This window comes from Aedes aegypti, chromosome 3 (assembly GCF_002204515.2).
Source record: "Aedes aegypti strain LVP_AGWG chromosome 3, AaegL5.0 Primary Assembly, whole genome shotgun sequence".
NCBI classification, from domain to species: domain Eukaryota; kingdom Metazoa; phylum Arthropoda; class Insecta; order Diptera; family Culicidae; genus Aedes; species Aedes aegypti.
In genome coordinates this window covers 299,801,259-299,821,374 of record NC_035109.1, presented here as the reverse complement: position 1 = coordinate 299,821,374, position 20,116 = coordinate 299,801,259, and the positions used below count along the sequence as shown (strand labels likewise).

At 38.3% G+C, this 20,116-nt stretch overlaps 1 protein-coding gene across 4 annotated transcripts; it reads left to right on the top strand.

The window, feature by feature from the left end:
* Positions 1–5,080: 5,080 nt before the first annotated feature.
* On the top strand, positions 5,081–20,116 carry LOC5568714 (far upstream element-binding protein 1). 4 transcript variants are annotated; one of them, XR_002502500.1, is made up of 7 exons: positions 5,081–5,729; positions 11,493–12,563; positions 12,632–13,035; positions 13,099–13,214; positions 13,518–13,681; positions 13,798–14,182; positions 17,689–20,116. XR_002502500.1 is itself a non-coding variant. In XM_021854057.1 (6 exons), exons 1-6 carry the CDS (start codon positions 5,649–5,651, stop codon positions 14,089–14,091), a joined length of 2,148 nt encoding a protein of 715 aa, XP_021709749.1. In that variant the 5' UTR covers positions 5,081–5,648; the 3' UTR covers positions 14,092–14,187. The 4 variants fall into 4 exon arrangements, 1 of the variants encoding a protein (XP_021709749.1); XR_002502499.1 differs by having other exon boundaries at positions 13,500–13,681; positions 17,689–19,629; XR_002502501.1 differs by having other exon boundaries at positions 5,092–5,729; positions 13,527–13,681; positions 17,689–19,629.

Below are 20,116 nucleotides of genomic sequence, written 5' to 3'. Positions count from 1 at the left end.
TTGACGAGAGCAATGTCAAACTCATTCATGGTTTCAAAACATTCGGAACAAAATATTTATTTTCACCGCTTACTTCACTTATGTATGAAATTTAATGAGATCCAATGGTAGAGAATTCATTTATCTCCTCAATGGTAATTTTAGGGGCAGCGGAGAATGTCCCGAAGCGTGTTTTATTCAAGCGCAAAAATCGCTCAGGCGAAAGTTCCAGTGAAACTAACCTCACATATCCTGGTTTTCCAACCTCAAACTAGTGCTCCTACCATCCCGAATAAAAAATACAATACAAAAACAATATAACGTATTGCAACAGTACCATTCAATATATTGGAAATACAATACAGTATATGTAAAATGACAATACAATTACAGTACAATATATTGTTTTGAACAGTTCACTGTATGGTATATGAGATTTTTGCAATATAATGTATGGGTGGTTAAGTATCGTAACAATACAAATATAGATATTTTCTCATACAAACATTTTGAAAATACAATACGATATAATGTTCATGTATTGTCTTGATTAGCAATTCGTGTATTGTTGTACAATACAAAAACAATTCAACGAACTGTATCATGGTTGCATTCGTCGTTACATCTAATGTCAAGTGACTTCTAAAAAATTACTTATTTTAACTTTTTGAATATTTTTCACCCAACATTTCTTGCTTTCTGAACTTGTTTTGTTTATTTCTTTCAGCAAAGCTTCATAGAAAAAAGCAACAGTTGTTTTACGCGAAAATAGGAATTTGACCAAAATTGTAAGGTATAAAACCAATTAAAAACAATACAATGTTGTGTTACAATATATTATATTGTTTTTGAATTGTATATCCAAACAAGAATAATATTGTTTCGACATTCAATTACAATACGCTTTATTGTATCCAATACGTTATATTGTACATTAATGGTTTATTCCATTCACTGAATGATACGTTTTTATCCGGGCAGCCGGATCTCAATTTTTATGAAGGTAGCACAATAATACAAAAAACAAACGTATGTAGAACATAGAGAATGGATATTCCTACCTTTTCCGCCTAACTGTTTCACTGTGAACCGTCTTATATCAGGAAAATAAAACATTTTTCCCCACAGCGGCATGTGATGGATGCGTGAAAAATCAAATCTCTCATCATCTGACTAGTTGCGCTACCAAAGTATAGATGGCTAACAGTATGTTGCGTTTTGCGATTGGAAGCGTATTGAATACGCTCAAATAACAAAAAGAGAACGAGGTACACAAAACTGTATTTTGGTCTTTTTGCCAAATCATGTTTTAGGCTTACGCTGGATTGGATCAGCATTCGCTCAGCTGCCAGTTCTCTTCTCATGTTATCAGCGTATTGAGTGCATGTAGGGAAATGATATTTAGCATCATGATCTTATTCTATCAATCCGATTCAGATCCATGGTCGATGAAGCATATACATATGCTTCACGGCAGCAACACGAGCAACGTGCATGCGCGACTTGCGCACATATATTTGCAGAGCAATCATTCACCGAAGAGCGGAGAAGCTGTATGTATTTGTTTGGCATTGGTTTCCTACAACACAATCGACGGCGCCGTCATCGTCATCATTTTCCACCGCTATTTCTCGCGAAACATTACTAAAGGACCTATGTACAAATGAGAGGCTCTCGTTGTTTACTTTCTCTTTGATCAATAACTGAGTCACATTAACCTCTTCTGTTGCGTTTTTTGTATGAAACGCTAGTCAAGGAAATTGCCTTTCGATCTGTAGTTAAAAACTTCCCAAAAGCTTTAGTATTCCACTGTTATAATCGAAAGAGAGCGAGAGAGGAGAGAATCTCTCATTTGTACATAGGTCCTTTAGTAATGTTTCGCGAGATTTCTTGTTTGCGCCGACGGCTGGTGCCAAATGCAACACAGTCGTCACCACCCGTCATGCAGTAGGTAACTCACACACGAATAAGTGTGGGCAAAACCAGCAAAAACGGGGCATAATGAAACGGGGGGAATATTGAGAGCGAAACAGCGAGAAAGCAAAAAGTCCCAAATACAGCTCAACGTTTCCCCTCCTTCTGTTGTTACATAGGACACATAGACGGAGGGGAAAAAGTGACGGCGTGGCATTGAATGAATCAAATTGTTGTTGTTCGTGAGAGACTTTAACCCGAAGGTCATTCGTCCCTTCTTCAAATGAATCAAAACAAAGCACAGCTGGTGCCTGCGATTATCACACCGCAACAAAATGAGCAGTTCAACTTGAAGGTTGAAGCAGTTCAACAATAGAGATAGAAAACTATAGAGGACGAATGTCGCTGCTGTTCCCTTTGTTCTCGCTCAGAAACATGTCGGGTACATAAGTGTCAAACTGCATACTTTTTCGCGTTGACATTTATAGCCCCGCCTATCTCCGCCAGCAAAAGATGTTCCTGCAGCGACGCCAGCGACATTCTTCCTCTATAGTTTATTACCTCTATTAGTTCAACGCACGTGGATACAAAATGAAATAAAACATGCTTGTTGTGTGCTCAAATCAAAATGTCCGATGTTACTATAACTGAAACAAAATGACCGAAATGAATGTCCAATGTAACAATTCTCGATTACTTTTTCAAATCGACGTAAGTAGCTTCCATACAGTTTTGAGAAAATCAATTAAGAAGAATCACAACCTGCCTTCTAAAACTGTTTTAAAATGAATCACATTTTTCACATTTTTTCGCAGTGTACATTGCTTAAATTTTGCATACAATAAGCTCGCATTCAAAAACTAGGGAGTTCCTGTTATTTCCCACAAAAAAATTATTACAAAATGATAAGCCGATTTATTCAGTTACTTTCGACGTTTTTGTAGCAGTGTAAAATCGGCTCAAGTAGTGTTTTGTTTTGATTCGTGGTTAAGTCATTTTGTCTCTCCATACAGTGGAGCGGCGAAAGTAGTGGTTAGGTAGCGAAAGTTGAAAATCTTACTTTCGTCGTTTTGTAATTCCGGAAAGTAAACGTTCTAAAAGTGAAAAATCGAGTTGGTTTAGAGCAAAATGTGTAGAATTTCGTCTGCAAAATACGTAGAATCGATAAAGTAAGTTTGTATACTTTTTTGACTTGAGTCTGTTTGAATAAGTTTCCGAGAATTGTTGAAACAGAACGACCTATGTGATTTATCCTATGTACATATTTTTGGTCAAAGCGTCCTATCTGATGTTTTATAGATTTCAGTGTAATTTCCAAATAAATTGACAAAATTTCATTTCATACGTTGAACTCTATTACACTGCTTCCCTCTACAAGCAACACAGTGGGGAAAAATTGTTTCATTTTGATACAGTTTCAAAATATATTTTCACAACCTTCAAGCTCGATTTACTCGAAATGTGTGAATTGTTAGATAGGCCGTTTTGAAAAGTTACGCGAGAATTGCCGGAGGAAGTCTGAAGGAATTCCCGGAAAAAGTCCATGAGGAACTCTGAAGAAATTTTTGAAAAACCTCCAAAGGAATTCCTGCAGAGATTCCAAAGCAATTGGGTCCTAAAATGTTTAATGAATTCTCGTTTTTATTCAATAATACGAAAGAGCATGTTCTTGCAACTACTTTAGCAAGTTTTCCCGCTCAAATAACGGCTATATAATTTTTTAACTTCAATTTTAAAAATGGTTCCAAATATCAACCTTGACACTTGTGATCTTGTTTGACATTCACTTTTTCGACAAAAATGCCACAGGGCATATAGTTTTAACACTGGGGTTGTTCCTATCTGACATTTCGGAAGGGACACGGAAAACAAAATATACCCAAAATTCGAGTTTAAACCAAGGGGTGTGACAAAATCTCAAAAATCATAAAAAATGTTTTTTGTACTTAAACCAATGAAAATCATTTAAAAATTGAGTAAACATGTGTTAAAAATGGGTGAACCAACGTGCGAAGTTTGATTTTTGACCAACTTCGCCGCGTCGCGAGTCGATTCTCAATAGTGCGCATAATGCACACGGCGGAGGGCATAGATGCGCACTATAGCGAAGCGACTCGCGACGCGACGAAGTTGGTCAAAAATCGAACTTCGCACGTTGGTTCACCCATTTTTAGTCGCGAAGCAGTATATTTTTATAGAAACTTCGAAGTTGGTCAAAATTCAAACCACAGACAAACAGACGTCACACTCTCATCGGTGTCCATCGACCAACTTTTTAACGATCGATTCGAACATATGGTAGGTGGTCAATCGACCACTCGCAGCGCTCGCGTCGCTTTTATTCGTGTTTGACGTTTACACACTACCGCCATCTGTTGGTCCATCGGCCAACTACAGTGTTTTTAGCATTGGGCGTACATGTTTTCGCGACTATGATTTTGATCGCGATTTGTTCGAAGTGTTACGTCTGTTTCTCTGTGTTCAAACTTCACACGTTGGTTAAACCATTTTTCATCGCGAAGCTCTGTATTAGAAATCCTTTATAAGAGAGATTCGCGGAAGCTGACACTTCTGTCAAAGTGTGAGCCAATCGAGCAGCGAGTGCTGTCAAAGTGTGAGCCAAACGAACATGCGTTATGTTTGTTTTGAACTTTTCTTGAGAAGTAATGTAATCCGTTTGAAATTATTTCGGTAAAAGTAATTTTGCACGAAGCAAAAATATGAAATATTTTTCTATTTTAAATTTTTGTCAATTCAATTTTTAGTTGCTGATGTTTTTAACTGTTTATTAGCTTGGATATGTAACTGAAAGATCTTTAACGAAACAAAATACACTTTTTAGCAATGAGGAAGTTATGTCCGTGTTACAATATTATTCTCGACGCCGAGCAAAAACAGCACTGCTGGTCTGTTGCCAAATTATTCCATTTTACTTCCGCCTATCTCTCTATAAAGGATCACTACTCTGTATAAATAAAAATACTCAAAAATATAGGTAAATTTCACAAGAGATTTTTGGTTCCGTGCTTTCATGCTTGTCATACGTTTGTACTAAAACCGGATGACGTTTCCGATTTCGCCGCCTGTCGGCACAAATCGCCATTCGGCCATCATCGTGCGCCCCCCGGTCGAGTTTCGCTTCGCCCGCTCATTTCGCTCCATCATCATCCCGATCCCGGACCGAAAGCCGACCGCCGCGTCATTCATCAGTTTTCTCTTGCCGTGAGTGGGTCGTGCTTCTTGTGTGATGTGCGGAAAAATTGTGTCCTCCATACCCGTGCCCAGCAGCAGCAGTAGCAGCAGATTATTCATCCATCAGCAGCAGCAGCGCTACCTTTTTTCTTTAGTTTTTTGTTGAGTTTTCCGCCCGGAAAACCCGGTTTTCTCTTCAGTTTTTTTTCTGCTAGTTGGTTAAACCCGTTCCGATGAAAAAACGGTCCAAAAGAAGTAGTAGTGAAAAATCCCTTTCCCGACGTTAGGAATTTTACTAGTGGCCAAGAAAAGAAGCAAGAAGAGGAATAAAAAGTGGGCTGCCAAGCGACGACGGTGCGAGACGAGAAACAGACAATAATTTTCTTAAAAGTGCTCGTGGATTTTCGAGCGAAAAGGAGAAAAAATTGCCAAATTTGCGGCGACGAATCGGAAAAACGGTGGCGGAAAAGCGCATTTTGTGCGAGACTGGCTGAAAAAGTGTTCTGGGTGTGCAATTACCGTGCGAGGACCATTTTTACTTTATTGGTTTATTTATTTTAATAATGAGTGATTATTCCAACCAGAACTCGCAAAATTTTAGTCAATCGTCAGCATTTGCAGCCGCTTTACAGAGAGCTAAACAAGTGAGTAATGAACGAAGAAGATTCTTTTGAAAACGGCAGTTTATTCATCTTCCGGGGTAGACAACTTTCTACGTTTTTATTCTGTCTCCGGGCGTTTCGATGGGGGGAAACGATGTGCTAAATAATGATGCATGCAGAGCGTCTCGATCGAAACCGGGAAAATGGCGGCCGCGCGGCCTGCTAGTACAGAAGAGCAGACAGGCGAGAACGAACAAAGTGAACAGCAGGCGAAAAATCGATAATGCTAGCGGACTCTCGGTCGTCGTTGCCATCCAACATGGTTGCTTCGATTGGAAGAGAGATGGGCGAGGCACCGCACGCAGCACACCATGACGTGTGTGTGTGTGTGTGTATGTGGAATGGAAAAGGGGGGAGTTAGGTTGCTTGGATGAGCCGATGCCGTCTATAGAATAACGGGATGGTTCTTCAGCATAGTCTACTTCGTTTTTATCTGTGAAAATTGTTACATTTTTGATACGAAATTTTGGATTTTTTGCTGAAATGTTGAAGTTTAGGAGCAATAAGAGTTTTGTTTTGCAAACCTAGATTTTTATAACGTCGCACGGGTGGTTATTTCAAGGCCATAAGCTATTTTTTTTACATTATTTTTTGGGCACATGGGTAGCTGCATTTTGGGATATTGTGCGTCTAGGGGAGTAGATTAGCCAACTAGAAGTATAATCAGCGATTTTTTTTGGTAGATTTTCAACCATTTAATGTGAGTATTTTTTTTACCTTCGTTTGTATAAAATTAGGCGCCAGACTTAATTGCGCATTTCGGTTCCACTACTGTAACGACTTGTTTGAAATTAAAATTTTATAGGTAAAAAGCTCAGTGAAATAATTCAATTTCTCTTAGTAGAAGGTAGAATATCAAATAATCATCGTCGTTTTCGACTAAACTATACCATTCAAATTTGATAAAGTTTGAATTTAGCGGGATATAATGTGTTCCCTAAGCAATTTGTGATGTTTTTAGAGTAATACATTAGAATGATGCATTTTTGAAATTCCTTTCAAAGCCAACCTTTAGTTTGTAACATTTTGATTGCACCTCAGAATAAATTGCTATTCAGCATTATACAGTGGGTTTACAAGTAAAATCACCGAAATCTGTGAAAGTTTGACTAAATTACGGAATTGGGCTTCGGATAGTGTCGTCAGGCAGTTAAGCAATCTGTCATGAGGTGTGAGTACGATTTCCACTCCAGTCGTTAAAACTTTTCGTTAGATATGTTTCCCGGCTGTGCCATTGGAGCATGCTTATTCGTCGTTTAGTGTTAAATTAGAATCTGTGCACTGGGGGATGGACCTAGTGTAGTGGTTAAAACTAACGCTTCCCTCACGCCGAGGACCGGGGATCGAATCCGATCCCATCCCCGACATTATCGCTTATGGCTTCAAAAGTTATGGTGAAGATTTTCTTCGGAAGGGAAGTTGAGCTGTATTGCGTTAACATTGATTCCCACTTAAACAGCATTGTTTACGGCAATGATCCGTGTCAAAAAACTTCAGTGTACTTTGCAGCATAAAATCAAACAAAACGCAGACTAAGTTCTATTTTATTGATATACTTACTTAGTTATTTGGCTTTACATCAATTATCTTGATAAAGCCTCGCCAACAATATTACGCCAATTCACTCGGTTCTTGGCCGCTTCTCTCCATTCTCGACTGTGACCCATGCTCTCCAACCCCAAGAGCTTGCAAGTCCTCCTCGAGCATAGTCCACGCCTCATGCCCATAGAGGACTACCGGTCTTATGAGCGTTTTGTACATCGTGCATTTGGTGCGGGGGTGAATCTATTGATATACCGTCAAACGGGGTGACTTGCAACACTTTTCAACTTCAATCAACCAAAACCATGATCTAAACGTTATCTAAAAATCTAAATTCCTTGTAAAACTTTGAATGGCCGACTCGCCTACAGAATGAGATGATAGAAAATTGAATCGAATTATTTTGTCATATCAAAAGTCATCAAAAAGGTGAATTTTTTTTAATGTCCTTGTGCGGGGTGACTTGCAACACTCAATGCTAATTTAGTTTTTTTCCAACAAAATGTTGATATTTTTTATAAGTCACACTTGTTAAGTATTGTTATTCATGTATTTAAAGCATTCTAACCAGTATAAGAGCATTTAGAATACATTTTTGTAAGAAAATAATTGAGCTATTTTTGTATGGAAAAAAAAAAGCGTTAAATCATCAAGGTCCAATATCTTAACTGAACAATATTTTTAACGAGTGTTTGTAGTTGATTGATGAGTTATTACTCTTTTGATTATAAAGTAGATCTAACACAAAAGTTTTTAACTTTTATAAAACTCTAAATTGCTTAGAAATAAAGTGTTGCAAGTAGGTACATGTATATAAAAAATATTGTTATTAAAAAGTTGTTGCTACAATTTCGTAAAATAAAGTTCGTCATATTATCACTTATTAGTTATAGAAACAAGATGTAGAGTATTACTTTTGTACATTAAATCTAGCTCATGTTTTCAGGTCACGATTTTGAACTTCCATCAAGTATCAGTTTTCAAGACATTTAAAAGAATTATGTTTATTGTATGAAAATATTTATAATAACAGCTTTAATCGTGGCCCCTACTTGAATTGTGAGTCACACGTATTGAAGCACCGATTTAAAATGAATTTTCTATTGAAAATTATGTTTTATGGTGAAATTTAGTTGTAAATTACAATGTGTTGCAAGTCACCCCGCCGTTGCAAGTCACCCCGTTTGACGGTACTTTATTCAGAAAACTTTTAGTAAACATATACAGGTCGGACTCGATTATCCGGAGTACCGTTTTTTTTCACTCCGGATAATCAAATCTTCCGGATAATCGAATCACTAAGAAAAAAAAAATTGAAAATTGAATTGTGCGGTTACCTCGTTTATCTTGGGCCACCATACCAGTGAAGTATAAGTAATTTTTGGTCGGACTATTGCTAAATAAATCCAGTTTACCATATTAGGTCGCAGTCACCAAGTTTTTCCTAGGGCTTTATTGCAGCCCCTAAGGGCATTAGTGCCCTTACTTATAACCTTGCTTAGATGAAAGTTCCAGTTCAATATTTTATCCAACCGAAAATTTAATTTGAACTCTTAATAACATAAATATTTTTACTGCCGAAATATTTTCAATGATGTTTTTTATGCTTTTTCTGTACTATTTTTTCTGTACAAGTCAATGTAAAAAAAATAAATTCACTTCAATTTGAAATGAGTTTGAAATGCGTTTTAGAAGTTGGGCTTATAAATCAACCATATGAATTCCTCCAAGAGTCCGGTAAGAATATCGGATGTCCATTAAAAATCCACAGAAACCCATTAGGACTCCGAAGCTGCTCGATTGGAATCCACTGGACCTCGCTTAGGATTCTTAGGATCTTGCCTAAGAGTTTGATAGGTATTGGCATCTCTCCAAGAGCTGTAGGAATTTTGAGGATATCGCTTAGAATTTCAAGATCCCGCAGCGATATTGCTGTAAATTGTCAAGTATGGAATGACACTTATCAAAAGTTCATAAGGACTTCCTAGACTACCGCTAGAAATCTCCTAATTTCGCTGGAAACCTGTTCAAAATCCCCAAAATTTAGCTAGTGTTTTTGAGAAATTCAATTAGTGATCTTTCCCTGTCTATGTCGTTAGACAGTATTTCTCTGATGCTGAGACAGATTTCATGTTGGTCTCGGAGGACTTGGTAAGCAGGGCAATACTCGACCAAAACCAACTCTCTAACTGACACGACTAATGATACACGTTGATGAAATCACCGCAGGCCATAAACACTGACTATGTACCGGAAAGACGGCTTCGTGCATTTTGAACTGTACCAAAACTGAAAATTTGTTTAGAACCCCTTCAGGAGACCCTCCTTTTTCAGAGACGAACCAGCTCAGTTTAAGCTCTGAGCTCTGTAATAAAGTTAAAGAAGAAGATTTTCAAAAAGTATTCAAAATACTATAAGAAATCCACAGTATTCGGCTGTAATTTCACGAGATACCTAAGGAGTCTTAGGAGAACCCCAAATGTCCGATATGGCTATCCAGACTCCGCCCAATATCCTCAGCAATCTGCTGAAAATTCTAAGAATCTCGCCATTATAACATACGGTTTAAATCAGCTGGTCCGGAAGCTCTTTGACAGTTTTTCTATGAAAATGACAGGCCCGTGTTAGCACCGGTAAACAAATGCATAGACGGATCTGTCACATGAAAAGGCCTATTCATTTGAAAATAAAGAATCATCAGACGATGTTGTTCTACTGAGGCTGCCATGTTTACGTTACGATTTGCAAAGATGATTTTGATGTATTTTATTATCAGTTTTCCTGCTGATATTTCATAAAATAAATGTATAATTTCCATTTTTTTTATTATTGAATTATCTGCTAATTCAACTCAAATTTATAGTGAACATTTATCACACAGTTTAACACATTTTAACACAGTGAAAATTTATCAACACAGAATTGGATATTTTTTGTTCAATAGACTGTGGATGCACCATATTGTTTCGTCTTATTCAAAATACGGAAAACGAAGATGCCATGCACCGGCAGGAATTTTTGTTCAGTATAGACTGTGCTCGCAATTGTCATGGTGGCGTTATGGGTCATATATTTTGACATAATGGAGATGAGTAATTCACTGTGTGTTTATGATAGCCAAACCATGAATTAAATGATCTATGACTTCTATTCAATCTATTTATTTCTGTTTGATAGAATTTTGAGGATTCTGGAAGGCCTAGATGCCGTGGAGCACAAGTCGACCCCATTTGTGGTGTCGAAAAAACGACAAAATTGTCCCTCAATAAACAGAAATCATATTTGCAATTCACGGCAGTATAATGAGCCTAATCTATGCAAAAAATGAGGAAATCGAATTTTAACCCAACAGCTAGTTAAACCAAATGAAATACATTTACGCCATGAAGCAGCACATATGAACAGGTTTTCAACCAAAAATACTTCAAACTATCACAAATCACTACAAAACGTCTCCCAAAAGTAATGAATGTCTTGATCAATAAGTTACGAATGATAAGTGTAATAATGACAATGAATTACAAGTTGTTTTACGTTAACAGTTAGAGCTGATTCTCTTCTCTCTTTTAGTAGAATGAATTTTAAAAGAACAGTCGAAATTCGTCCGAGTGAACGGGAGAAGATTCGATTTGCCGAGATTGATTCTTCTTTTTCACATGTTAAGCTAGAATTACATCATTGAGCAATACAAGGTTTTCCGGGATAGCTGATTATAGATGAAAATTCTTGAGGGGCCCAAATAGCCGTAGCGGTAAACGCGCAGCTATTCAGCAAGATCAAGCTGAGGGTCGTGGGTTCGAATCCCACCGGTCGAGGATCTTTTCGGGTTGGAAATTTTCTCGACTTCCCAGGGCATAGAGTATCTTCGTACCTGCCACACGATAAACGCATGCAAAAATGGTCATTGGCATAGTAAGCTCTCAGTTAATAACTGTGGAAGTGCTCATAAGAACACTAAGCTGAGAACAGAAGCAGGCTCTGCCCAGTGGGGACGTAACGCCAGAAAAGATGAAGAAGAAGAAGATGAAAATTCTTAAAGTATTCAATTAAAAATTTAATCCGAGCTTCTAAAGTGCACTATTCACATATTTCGATTGAGACGTTTTGCATCGTTTTTAGGCACATTGCGTGAAGTTTAAGCTTTGCATTACGCTGTTCAAAATTGTAACCACTTTCCATATCTCGTTCCCCCATAAAAAAAAGATTGCAGCTAAAATACACCCGGGTGGTAACCAACCGGTTAAGAGATCGATTGAGGACGACTCGGGACCAGAATCGAAAAAGTTTGGTGGACAGTCCGATTATAACAATGCCCATTCGCCGACTGGCATGAGTCCAGCTGCTATGCAAGCCGCTGCTCAAGCTGCAGCCGTAGCCGCACGTTTGTCGCAAATCAATAATAACTCAAACTCGAACTCAACCGCCGGTGGAGCACAGGATCCAGTCCAGAGAGCACGTGACCTTATTAGCAAGATGGTGAACCAACAGGGAGGCGGTGGCCACAATGGCCCAATGGACAATGGCAACCATGGTGGTGCCGGAGGCGGTGGCCGCGGAGGATTCGGCGGAGGCCCAGGAAACTTCAATAACCAACCCTACCAAGAAATAATGATCCCCGGTTCCAAGGTGGGACTGATCATTGGTAAAGGAGGCGAAACAATCAAACAACTGCAGGAGAAATCCGGAGCCAAAATGGTCATTATCCAAGATGGACCAGGACAGGAAATGGAAAAACCACTACGTATTTCCGGCGATCCACAAAAGGTGGAACATGCCAAACAGCTGGTCTTTGACCTTATCCAGGAGAAGGATAACTATAACGCCCAACGACAACAGCAGGCACCAATGAACGGAACCGAACAGGCGGAAGTCTTCGTTCCAAAGTCAGCAGTTGGCGTCGTCATCGGCAAAGGAGGTGACATGATCAAAAAGATTCAGGGCGATTCTGGCTGCAAGCTGCAGTTCATTCAGGGTCGTGGTGACGGACCGGGTGACCGTCGTTGCATTGTGCAAGGCTCCAGGGCTCAAGTCGAAGAGGGAAAACGAATGATCGAGGAGCTGATCGAAAGTGTCCAACGCCGAGAACAAGGTGGTGGTGGACGCGGAGGTCGGGGTGGCGATCGGGATGACCGCGGAGATCGGGGAGATCGACCGCATCGGGGTGGCCGTGACAACCACGACAACGGCAACAATGGACAGTATGGCAATGACTTCAGTGGTCCGCAAGTCACACGAGAAGAATACACGTTCACGGTTCCGGTTAACAAGTGTGGTGTAAGTATCCTAATTCATCATCCGATCACATGTTCAATCTAAACACAATTTCTTCAATCTTTCTGTAGATTATCATCGGCCGCGGTGGAGACACCATCAAGCAGATCAACCAGCAGTCTGGAGCCCACACCGAAATGGATCGCAAGGCGTCCGCTAACCAGACGAACGAGAAAACTTTCACCACAAAGGGTGAACCACACCAAATTGAGGAAGCGAAGCGATTGATCCAGGACAAGATCAACATGGAAATCAATCTGGTCTACGTTGGTACCTCGACTGCTCCCGCCCAACAGTATCAGAACAATGGCCAACAGAATGCCTATGGTCAGAGCTGGGGTGGCTATCAGCAACAGTCGTGGGAACAAACCCCTCAGGTACAAGCCAGTGCGGCGTCCGCTGCGGCAGTCCAACAGCAACAGCAAGCTGGTGGTGGACAAGCGGACTACTCGCAGCAATGGATTGAATACTATCGGTTAGTACCGATGCAGTCTTCAAGCTCCGGACATCTGAATCGATCTTGTTCATCCTCTTCCAGACAAATGGGAATGCACCGGGAGGCAGAGATGATCGAACAACAGGTCAAGGCACGACAGGCGGCATCGCAACAAGGCGCAGCGGCAGCAGTGGCAGCGACGGTCCAAACGACACAAGGTAATTTCGGTTGCGATATTCGCACGCAGAATCCTATCGAGTCAAACCAACTATCTTCATATACCTTAAATCCTTCGAACTGTTTAGCATAATATTCTAACTGATGCAAATCATTGCTATCTTTTTTCTCCTGGACTGCCTTTTTTACAACCGGTCCTCGTAATATCTTTTATTTTTGTTTTATTATTTCATCATTATGAAATTCCATTGGTTGTGTGTATCGATTCGCGGGCGATTTTTTGCTCCCTTCTGTTCTGTTACTGTTTTGATTTCGAACCCAATTAGCTAATCAAACTGTCCAAGGTACATCAGTGGTTGCAACGAGCAATGCCGGAGCTCAACAGGCGAGTGGCGGAGGCGGCGGTGGTGGCCAAGCGGATTACAGTGCCGAATGGGCCGAGTACTACCGACGACTCGGTAGGATCGACGAAGCCGAGGCGATTGAAAAGCAAATCGCTGCTAATAAGGTATAAACTACCGTTGGTCTACCAACGGAAATCTTCGCACTAGATTTGAAAATGTCCGATTCGACGGTGGAATTTGTTTTTTTTTTCTTTTTCCCCCGTGATTGATATGATAATAGTCTGTGCCGTCTGGGGCTGGTAGCGGAGGTCAACCGGGAGGTGCAGCTGGGCAGCAATTTGGCGGTGCCGGTGGAGCACCCGGAGGCGCTGGTGGTGGCAATCCACAACAGATGGCAGCACAGCAAGCAGCCGGAGGTTTCAATGCCCAACAGTTCCAACAGTACTACGCGGGGGCAGCCGCCGGAGGCCAACCCGGAGGATACCAAGGGTATCCCTATGGGGGAGGATATCCGGGACAGCAAGGTGGACAACCTGGTCAGCAACAAGGCGGCCAGGGCCCGGACAAAAACTAACGAGTGTACGCTAGATGTGCGTACCAGAGTCGAATGCTCCACCCACCCGATGACGACTTTTCTCCCCCTTCCAATCCCGTAAAATGTTAAGGTAGGTGCCATTGTGTAACTATTTCTCAATATTCTTTTCTTGTTGTCACCAGTTCATTTCTTCTGTTGTCCCTTGTGTTTCCATTTATGTTTGTTTCGATCACATTATGTTTCCAAGCGTATCTGTGAAATGTAACAATTTTAGCTTCTTGTTTTTACCACCTTATTATATTTTTTACTTGTCATAGACCTGTATAACGTAAAACTATTGATTCATATATTTTGTTACGTTTTGAAACTTTTATTTTTATTTTCAATGAGATTTAAAAATGGTTTACAAGCACAATCCTACATACTGATAAGCGTATATATTATTAAAGTATATATGAAATTTATATATTTACATATTATCACTGAAACTCCAGGAAAAATACACAATAGGTCGCTATGGTTTTTTATATCACTAGTTTTATGATTCAAATATCTCCCATTGTACATGTACTGATCATCAAATCATATCAATTAAAAATGGATTTTTGAAGTGACAAATCTTTTCAAGCAATAGTGTTGTTTCCAACTGTTTTAATGATACAGTCAGTGACACAAATTGGTGGTCTGGTTTGATTCAAATTTGGTTGACGAACAACAAATCACCTAAATTTCTGAATTCTTTACAATCCAGTCATTTTTTAAATCGTTTTAGAGAGTTGTTCAAAGACAAAAGCAAGTGACCAAGAGATTTGTTTTTAATTTCATTTGAAAAACGTTAAGCTGTAAGTGATTGGTGTGTTCTGTGGATTTGCGTAACTTGTGAATGTGAATAAATTTGCCGAACAAATCAACCACCCACAACTTACCGTTTTTTGAATTAAAATGAAAAATCTTTTGGATACTTACTATTGTCTTTGAACAACTCACTGAAACTTTTTGGAAAATAACTTTAATGAATTCACTACAGATAAAATTTTAGGTGATTTAAAAAATGGACATTTTTAGTGGAAAAACAGCATTTGGTTAGGGTTATTACGACTTCGGCATCAGTCGACTATTCTGCCCATAAACGCATGTCAGTCCCATGTTTGCTGGATTTCCTATTCACATGGGACAATTATGCGTTTATGGGCAGTATTGTCGGCAATCAAAATTAAAACGCCAAATTCACATTCAGATGATTCTTTGTTCTGTTAGCTTTCCGCTGACGAGATTTTCTAGCCTTAACAAACCATTTCGCCAGAGATGTTATTAATTGAAATAAATGCTCATTAAAATCCGGTTGATTTGGAGTTGCCGAAGAGCAGCCAGCAGTTTTAATGGAAAAAGAGGGTGCCGAAGAAAACGAGGCTGTCGACAATAGTCACATAAGGTGTTCAAAACGTTGTAAATACGTTTCCAAAATGATTTAAACAATTCTGTCGGTGTGAATCGATTGACGATTGAGCAGCGCATAAATGTAAAGAGACAAACACGTAATTTGTCTGCGTGTGTCCGAGAACATAACAAAAGAAGCGCTGTATCGACTTAGGCTGCCGAGAATACGTATATCACCCTACTTACTTATGTCACTGACTGTACAATAATGAAGTCACACTCACTTATTCTGAGGTCGACCAGCCTACAGCCGAAAATCGCGTTGATTAACATTTGAAGGAAAGTTTCACACTTCGTTTGAAAACGATTGCGGAAACAATCTTCTGTTTTCTTCAATTGCATCTTTGGCCTAAAATATTCGTTAAACGCACACTTATTCAAGTTGAGCCTTTGCTAAAGATGGAGAGTTCGATTCCATATATTCAAACAAAAGCAAAAATAATGTTGCTTGAAATGAAAATATCGCTACCTGGAATCGAACCAAAAACGTCGTGATCAGAGAGAACGTGGTCGCATGTTCATTGTACTTGAATGAATTTCAATGAAAATCTTCATTCTTTCCGATAATGATTCATAGTGGATTATTCAAATAACCAGAACGGCCGCAATGGCAAGCAAGCGCCATCAAAGTCACAATGTGTTAATGCCTCATTTGGATGCAATGTGCAAACAAATTAGTACCTTTCAATGATCCATTAAATCGTATGAGTTTCACTAGAGCTCTCTTGTCACATAGTTGATGAGAAATATCATATGCAAATCTTGAGCGATGTATCATAACTGCATTTTATCTACATGGGACAATTGTGCTTTATTTACATTTAGTCGAAAGGGTTATTACGGTCTTATGTTATTTTATTTCAAACCCTGACCTGAAAATTCTAAACGATATGAACAATGTCGTCGGAATCTGAAACATTTTCCAAACAACTAAGCTGTGGTATGATTAATATTATTATTTACCCTTATTAGAGTGACTTTTTTCCATTGGCGAGTTCGCCACTACTATGGAACGATAGAGTCATAGTGTCATATATTTTTATTGAGTCTAGAGAGCTTTTTGTTTTTTTTTTTTTTTGTTCATGAAGTTATCTAGCATTTGCCCCTTTGATAACAATTTTTTTTCGGTTTTCCAATACTCCAGTAATACGGTTGTCGTCGTAAACCAAATCGAATTCGATTTCGAGGTATTAGAAAATAGAATGGTATTTTTTTGGGCAGATATTTTGGTATTTAGTAAAATAAATAAGTAGTTTAAAAATTTTCCGATATTTTTTGTGCAAATTGTACTAATTTGATTCAGTTTGTATTCTTTGGAAATTGATGGTATAGTAGAAAAAGAGTCAAAGGTTATGTATTTCATACTTAATCTGGAATTGATTACAGATGTTTCAACAAGCGAATTTGAAATCGATATCTCAGCTCAAATTGCTTTTTTTTAGATTTTAAAGAAGAGATATTTTTCCAGCCTTGCAAAATTGATAAGCAAAAACTGAATCAACATTGTTTACCACTTAATTTTTGCTGCGACCTTACATTGATATTTTGTTATTATCGCGTTAGAACCTATCCTGTCTTCCACATGGGCTTAACCAAGAACTTATAAAAAGTCATTATTACGAGTGACACTTCACAGTAAAAATGACGAAGTGACAGTACGGTGACAGTGATTCCCAATTTATTTGTATGCGACTTTTTATACTGTATATACATATATGCTAATCGCAAGTTTTGCAGTAATACATTTTCACCGTGGAGTGACACTCGTAACAGGGCAATGAATCTCGTCTGATTCAAATTTACATTTTCACAAAAACAGTGTCGTTTCATTTTCCTGGAGTTTTAGATCAAATCACATTTGTTTGTAAATTTTCCATACCATGGCTTAAATAACATTCCATCAACTAAATAAATTTAAAAAGGTTTGTTTAGGTGGTTGGGACCAATTTTTATCCCTTTTTGTAGGTCTGTATTTCATTGTGAAATTTGAGCTTGATTGTACTTTGACTCATCTAATAAGTATATTTTCCAGTATGATACTTAAAATCAATTAAATGCTATATTATATACATTATAATTTGTATTGCTAGTTTTAAGTACTTTTTTTTTCTTTTTTTACAAATCCTTCCGTTCTTCTACAAATTATATGCAACATCATCAAAACCATATTTTCTTTCTTTTCAATAATGTTTATTGCAGATTATGAATGCTATATAACCATATGTATCGACTATTCGACAGAAATACAGAGTAACAAAACTAGCGTTGAAGCTATGTAGGTCAAATGAAAAACTAGGGTTGATCACAGCTTAATAGTAAAAGCAGAAAAACACAGACACTAAACGTAGCTATAATCAAGAAACTGAAAAGAACAAGAACATTCAACTTAACGTAAACGTAAAGAAAGCGTAGTAAACTAAACATTAACCAAATGCATTCAAATTCAATAGAATCTATATATGTGTATGTGTCCGTTTGAAACTTTAGGTTTTGGATGGGTTTGATTCCGGGTATGACGGTACCGTGCAAAAGTAACTGTTCTACACTGCGACGAAAAAAACCAAGCGAGAACTGTGCGGTGCGTTTCCTGTAATAGTCTCCCGAACTACGGCGGGTCTTTGAGGGTTCGCTTCTGTGTCAATATTTTACCCGAAAGCGAACTCTCCCAGTCATATTGGCGCATCTGAATACACTGCTACAAATGAGTTCCTTTTAGATTATGGTATATATGTTTTTCGAATTATATGCTTTACCAAATGATGTAGACAATTCCATATAGATGCCACTATCATACGATTAAACTAAATACTAAACTTATTAAATGAATTGATATCACACTGTTCTATATTATTATATTTATCATTTCATTTACCTTATCATAAACATCTATTTTATTAAATAAGAAAAATGGCCATTTTTCTTTGACATTTATACTATTTTATTACCAATCGTATGTCCCATTCTTTATTTTCTCAAGCTTCTTTTTACTTTCATCGACAAGATCATCAAAAAACAGACGCTAACAGTGCAGGTTTTAGCTAAAGTTGCCGGAGGATATTGGCGTAGGGACGTACGGGGAAAATATAGTGCGAGTTTGATCTCGTCCGACCGGGAAGGTAATTTTCATACAGTAAACTACTGCTTTATGATGATTTTTACAACTAAATTTACTATTATATGATCTGTATCTGTAATATTCATGCCACTATATGATACTGTGTAATGATGTGTTTATCTATAGAACCATACACAACTTGCCACATTTAACTTACTTCTGAATGCATTGATTTCCCAATATCAAAGTGTTATTCTGTTCTAAAAAATGGTCAATGTTCTTATATCAGATGGACTCATGAATAATTGTATATTGATTTATCTTCGGAATTGTTTAAATCTGCAACAGCTAAAGTGTGTAATTCGATTGCCTCCCCCAAACAAAGGAGCGTCGCCTAGTGTGGTGTTCAAATCGGCATGGAAACCGTTGGAAAGTTGTGGAACAGTGAAGAATCAAACACAACAAATACTACAAAGTTCTCAGTTTCTCGTTATCATACTCTTGTGGTTTAACAGTCCAGTAAATACCCGAAGAAACAAAGAAAAATGAACAATAGTAACAGACAAACAAGCAAAGACACTTCAATGAAAGGTGATAATTATAAACTCAGAAAAGCCAAACATAGTTCAGAAGACAGTTTCAAACAAAGACAAATATAGTGAATCGAACAATGGCAAAAAAAGTGACTGGAGAGCAGTTTCTGAAAGGCTTCTCCCTCCTGTAATAAAGGGAAACCAAACAAGGATACGAAACATGATGACGGAGTGTGAACCCAAGGTGAGATTGTATCGAGAATTGCGTTAAATGTGAATGATTTTGATTTTATTTACTGATGTTTAATTACATTTGTCGCTCCCATATTGCGTGTCACAATGTTTCACATGCAATCCATAAAAAATAAACATTTGAATGAAACAATGTGTATAGTCAAGGGTTTATTGATTCCGTAATCTTAGACACGAGAACGTTCAAATACATCCTCCCCCAAAAGTTAGCTTATCTAATAACATATTTTAGTACCATAAGATATCAATTATTATCTACACCCATAATGCACATTACATGAAGCAACAGTTTTATCTCAATAGTTCTGCTCCAAAAGCATAAAAGAGCATTCTTTTATTTCCTATGTCACTGCAATCTATTCCAAATGATCACTTGAATAAATTTCGAACACTGATTAGATTCACTTATTCTAGATAGGAATAAAGAAATAAAAGTGTCAGTGTGCAAAAGTTTGTTCCGCTCAATCGCAGCGCAGCGGTTCACCAAGAAGTTGTCCGGAATCTGGTTATACCCGTCGACAGCGAGAACGAGGCTGGCTTCCATACATCACTCCAGATTGCGCGGCCACGATGACTACGTGTCGCTACAGCAGTAGTGTAATAGATCTCATTTTTTTTTCTGAGTTTACTACCGTTTTGTTTGCATCCAGAAGACATGTAATGCAACCTGGATTAGGGATAGCCATCCCAGTTTGGTGTGAGCAGTTAATTATTCTGGAGAGTAAGCAAAGTGAGTTACTTGTATCTTTTTCTTGTTCGGTTAAATACAGCTGTTCGTCATACCCAG

What these genes read in the sequence shown, in the direction of transcription:
- LOC5568714 (XM_021854057.1), top strand. Translation starts at nt 5,649, where the DNA reads ATGAGTGATTATTCCAACCAGAACTCGCAAAATTTTAGTCAATCGTCA. An exon ending in TTCCGGTTAACAAGTGTGGT is followed by an intron (nt 12,564 to 12,631) that starts GTAAGTATCCTA and finishes ATCTTTCTGTAG; the next exon opens with ATTATCATCGGCCGCGGTGG. An exon ending in CAATGGATTGAATACTATCG is followed by an intron (nt 13,036 to 13,098) that starts GTTAGTACCGAT and finishes ATCCTCTTCCAG; the next exon opens with ACAAATGGGAATGCACCGGG.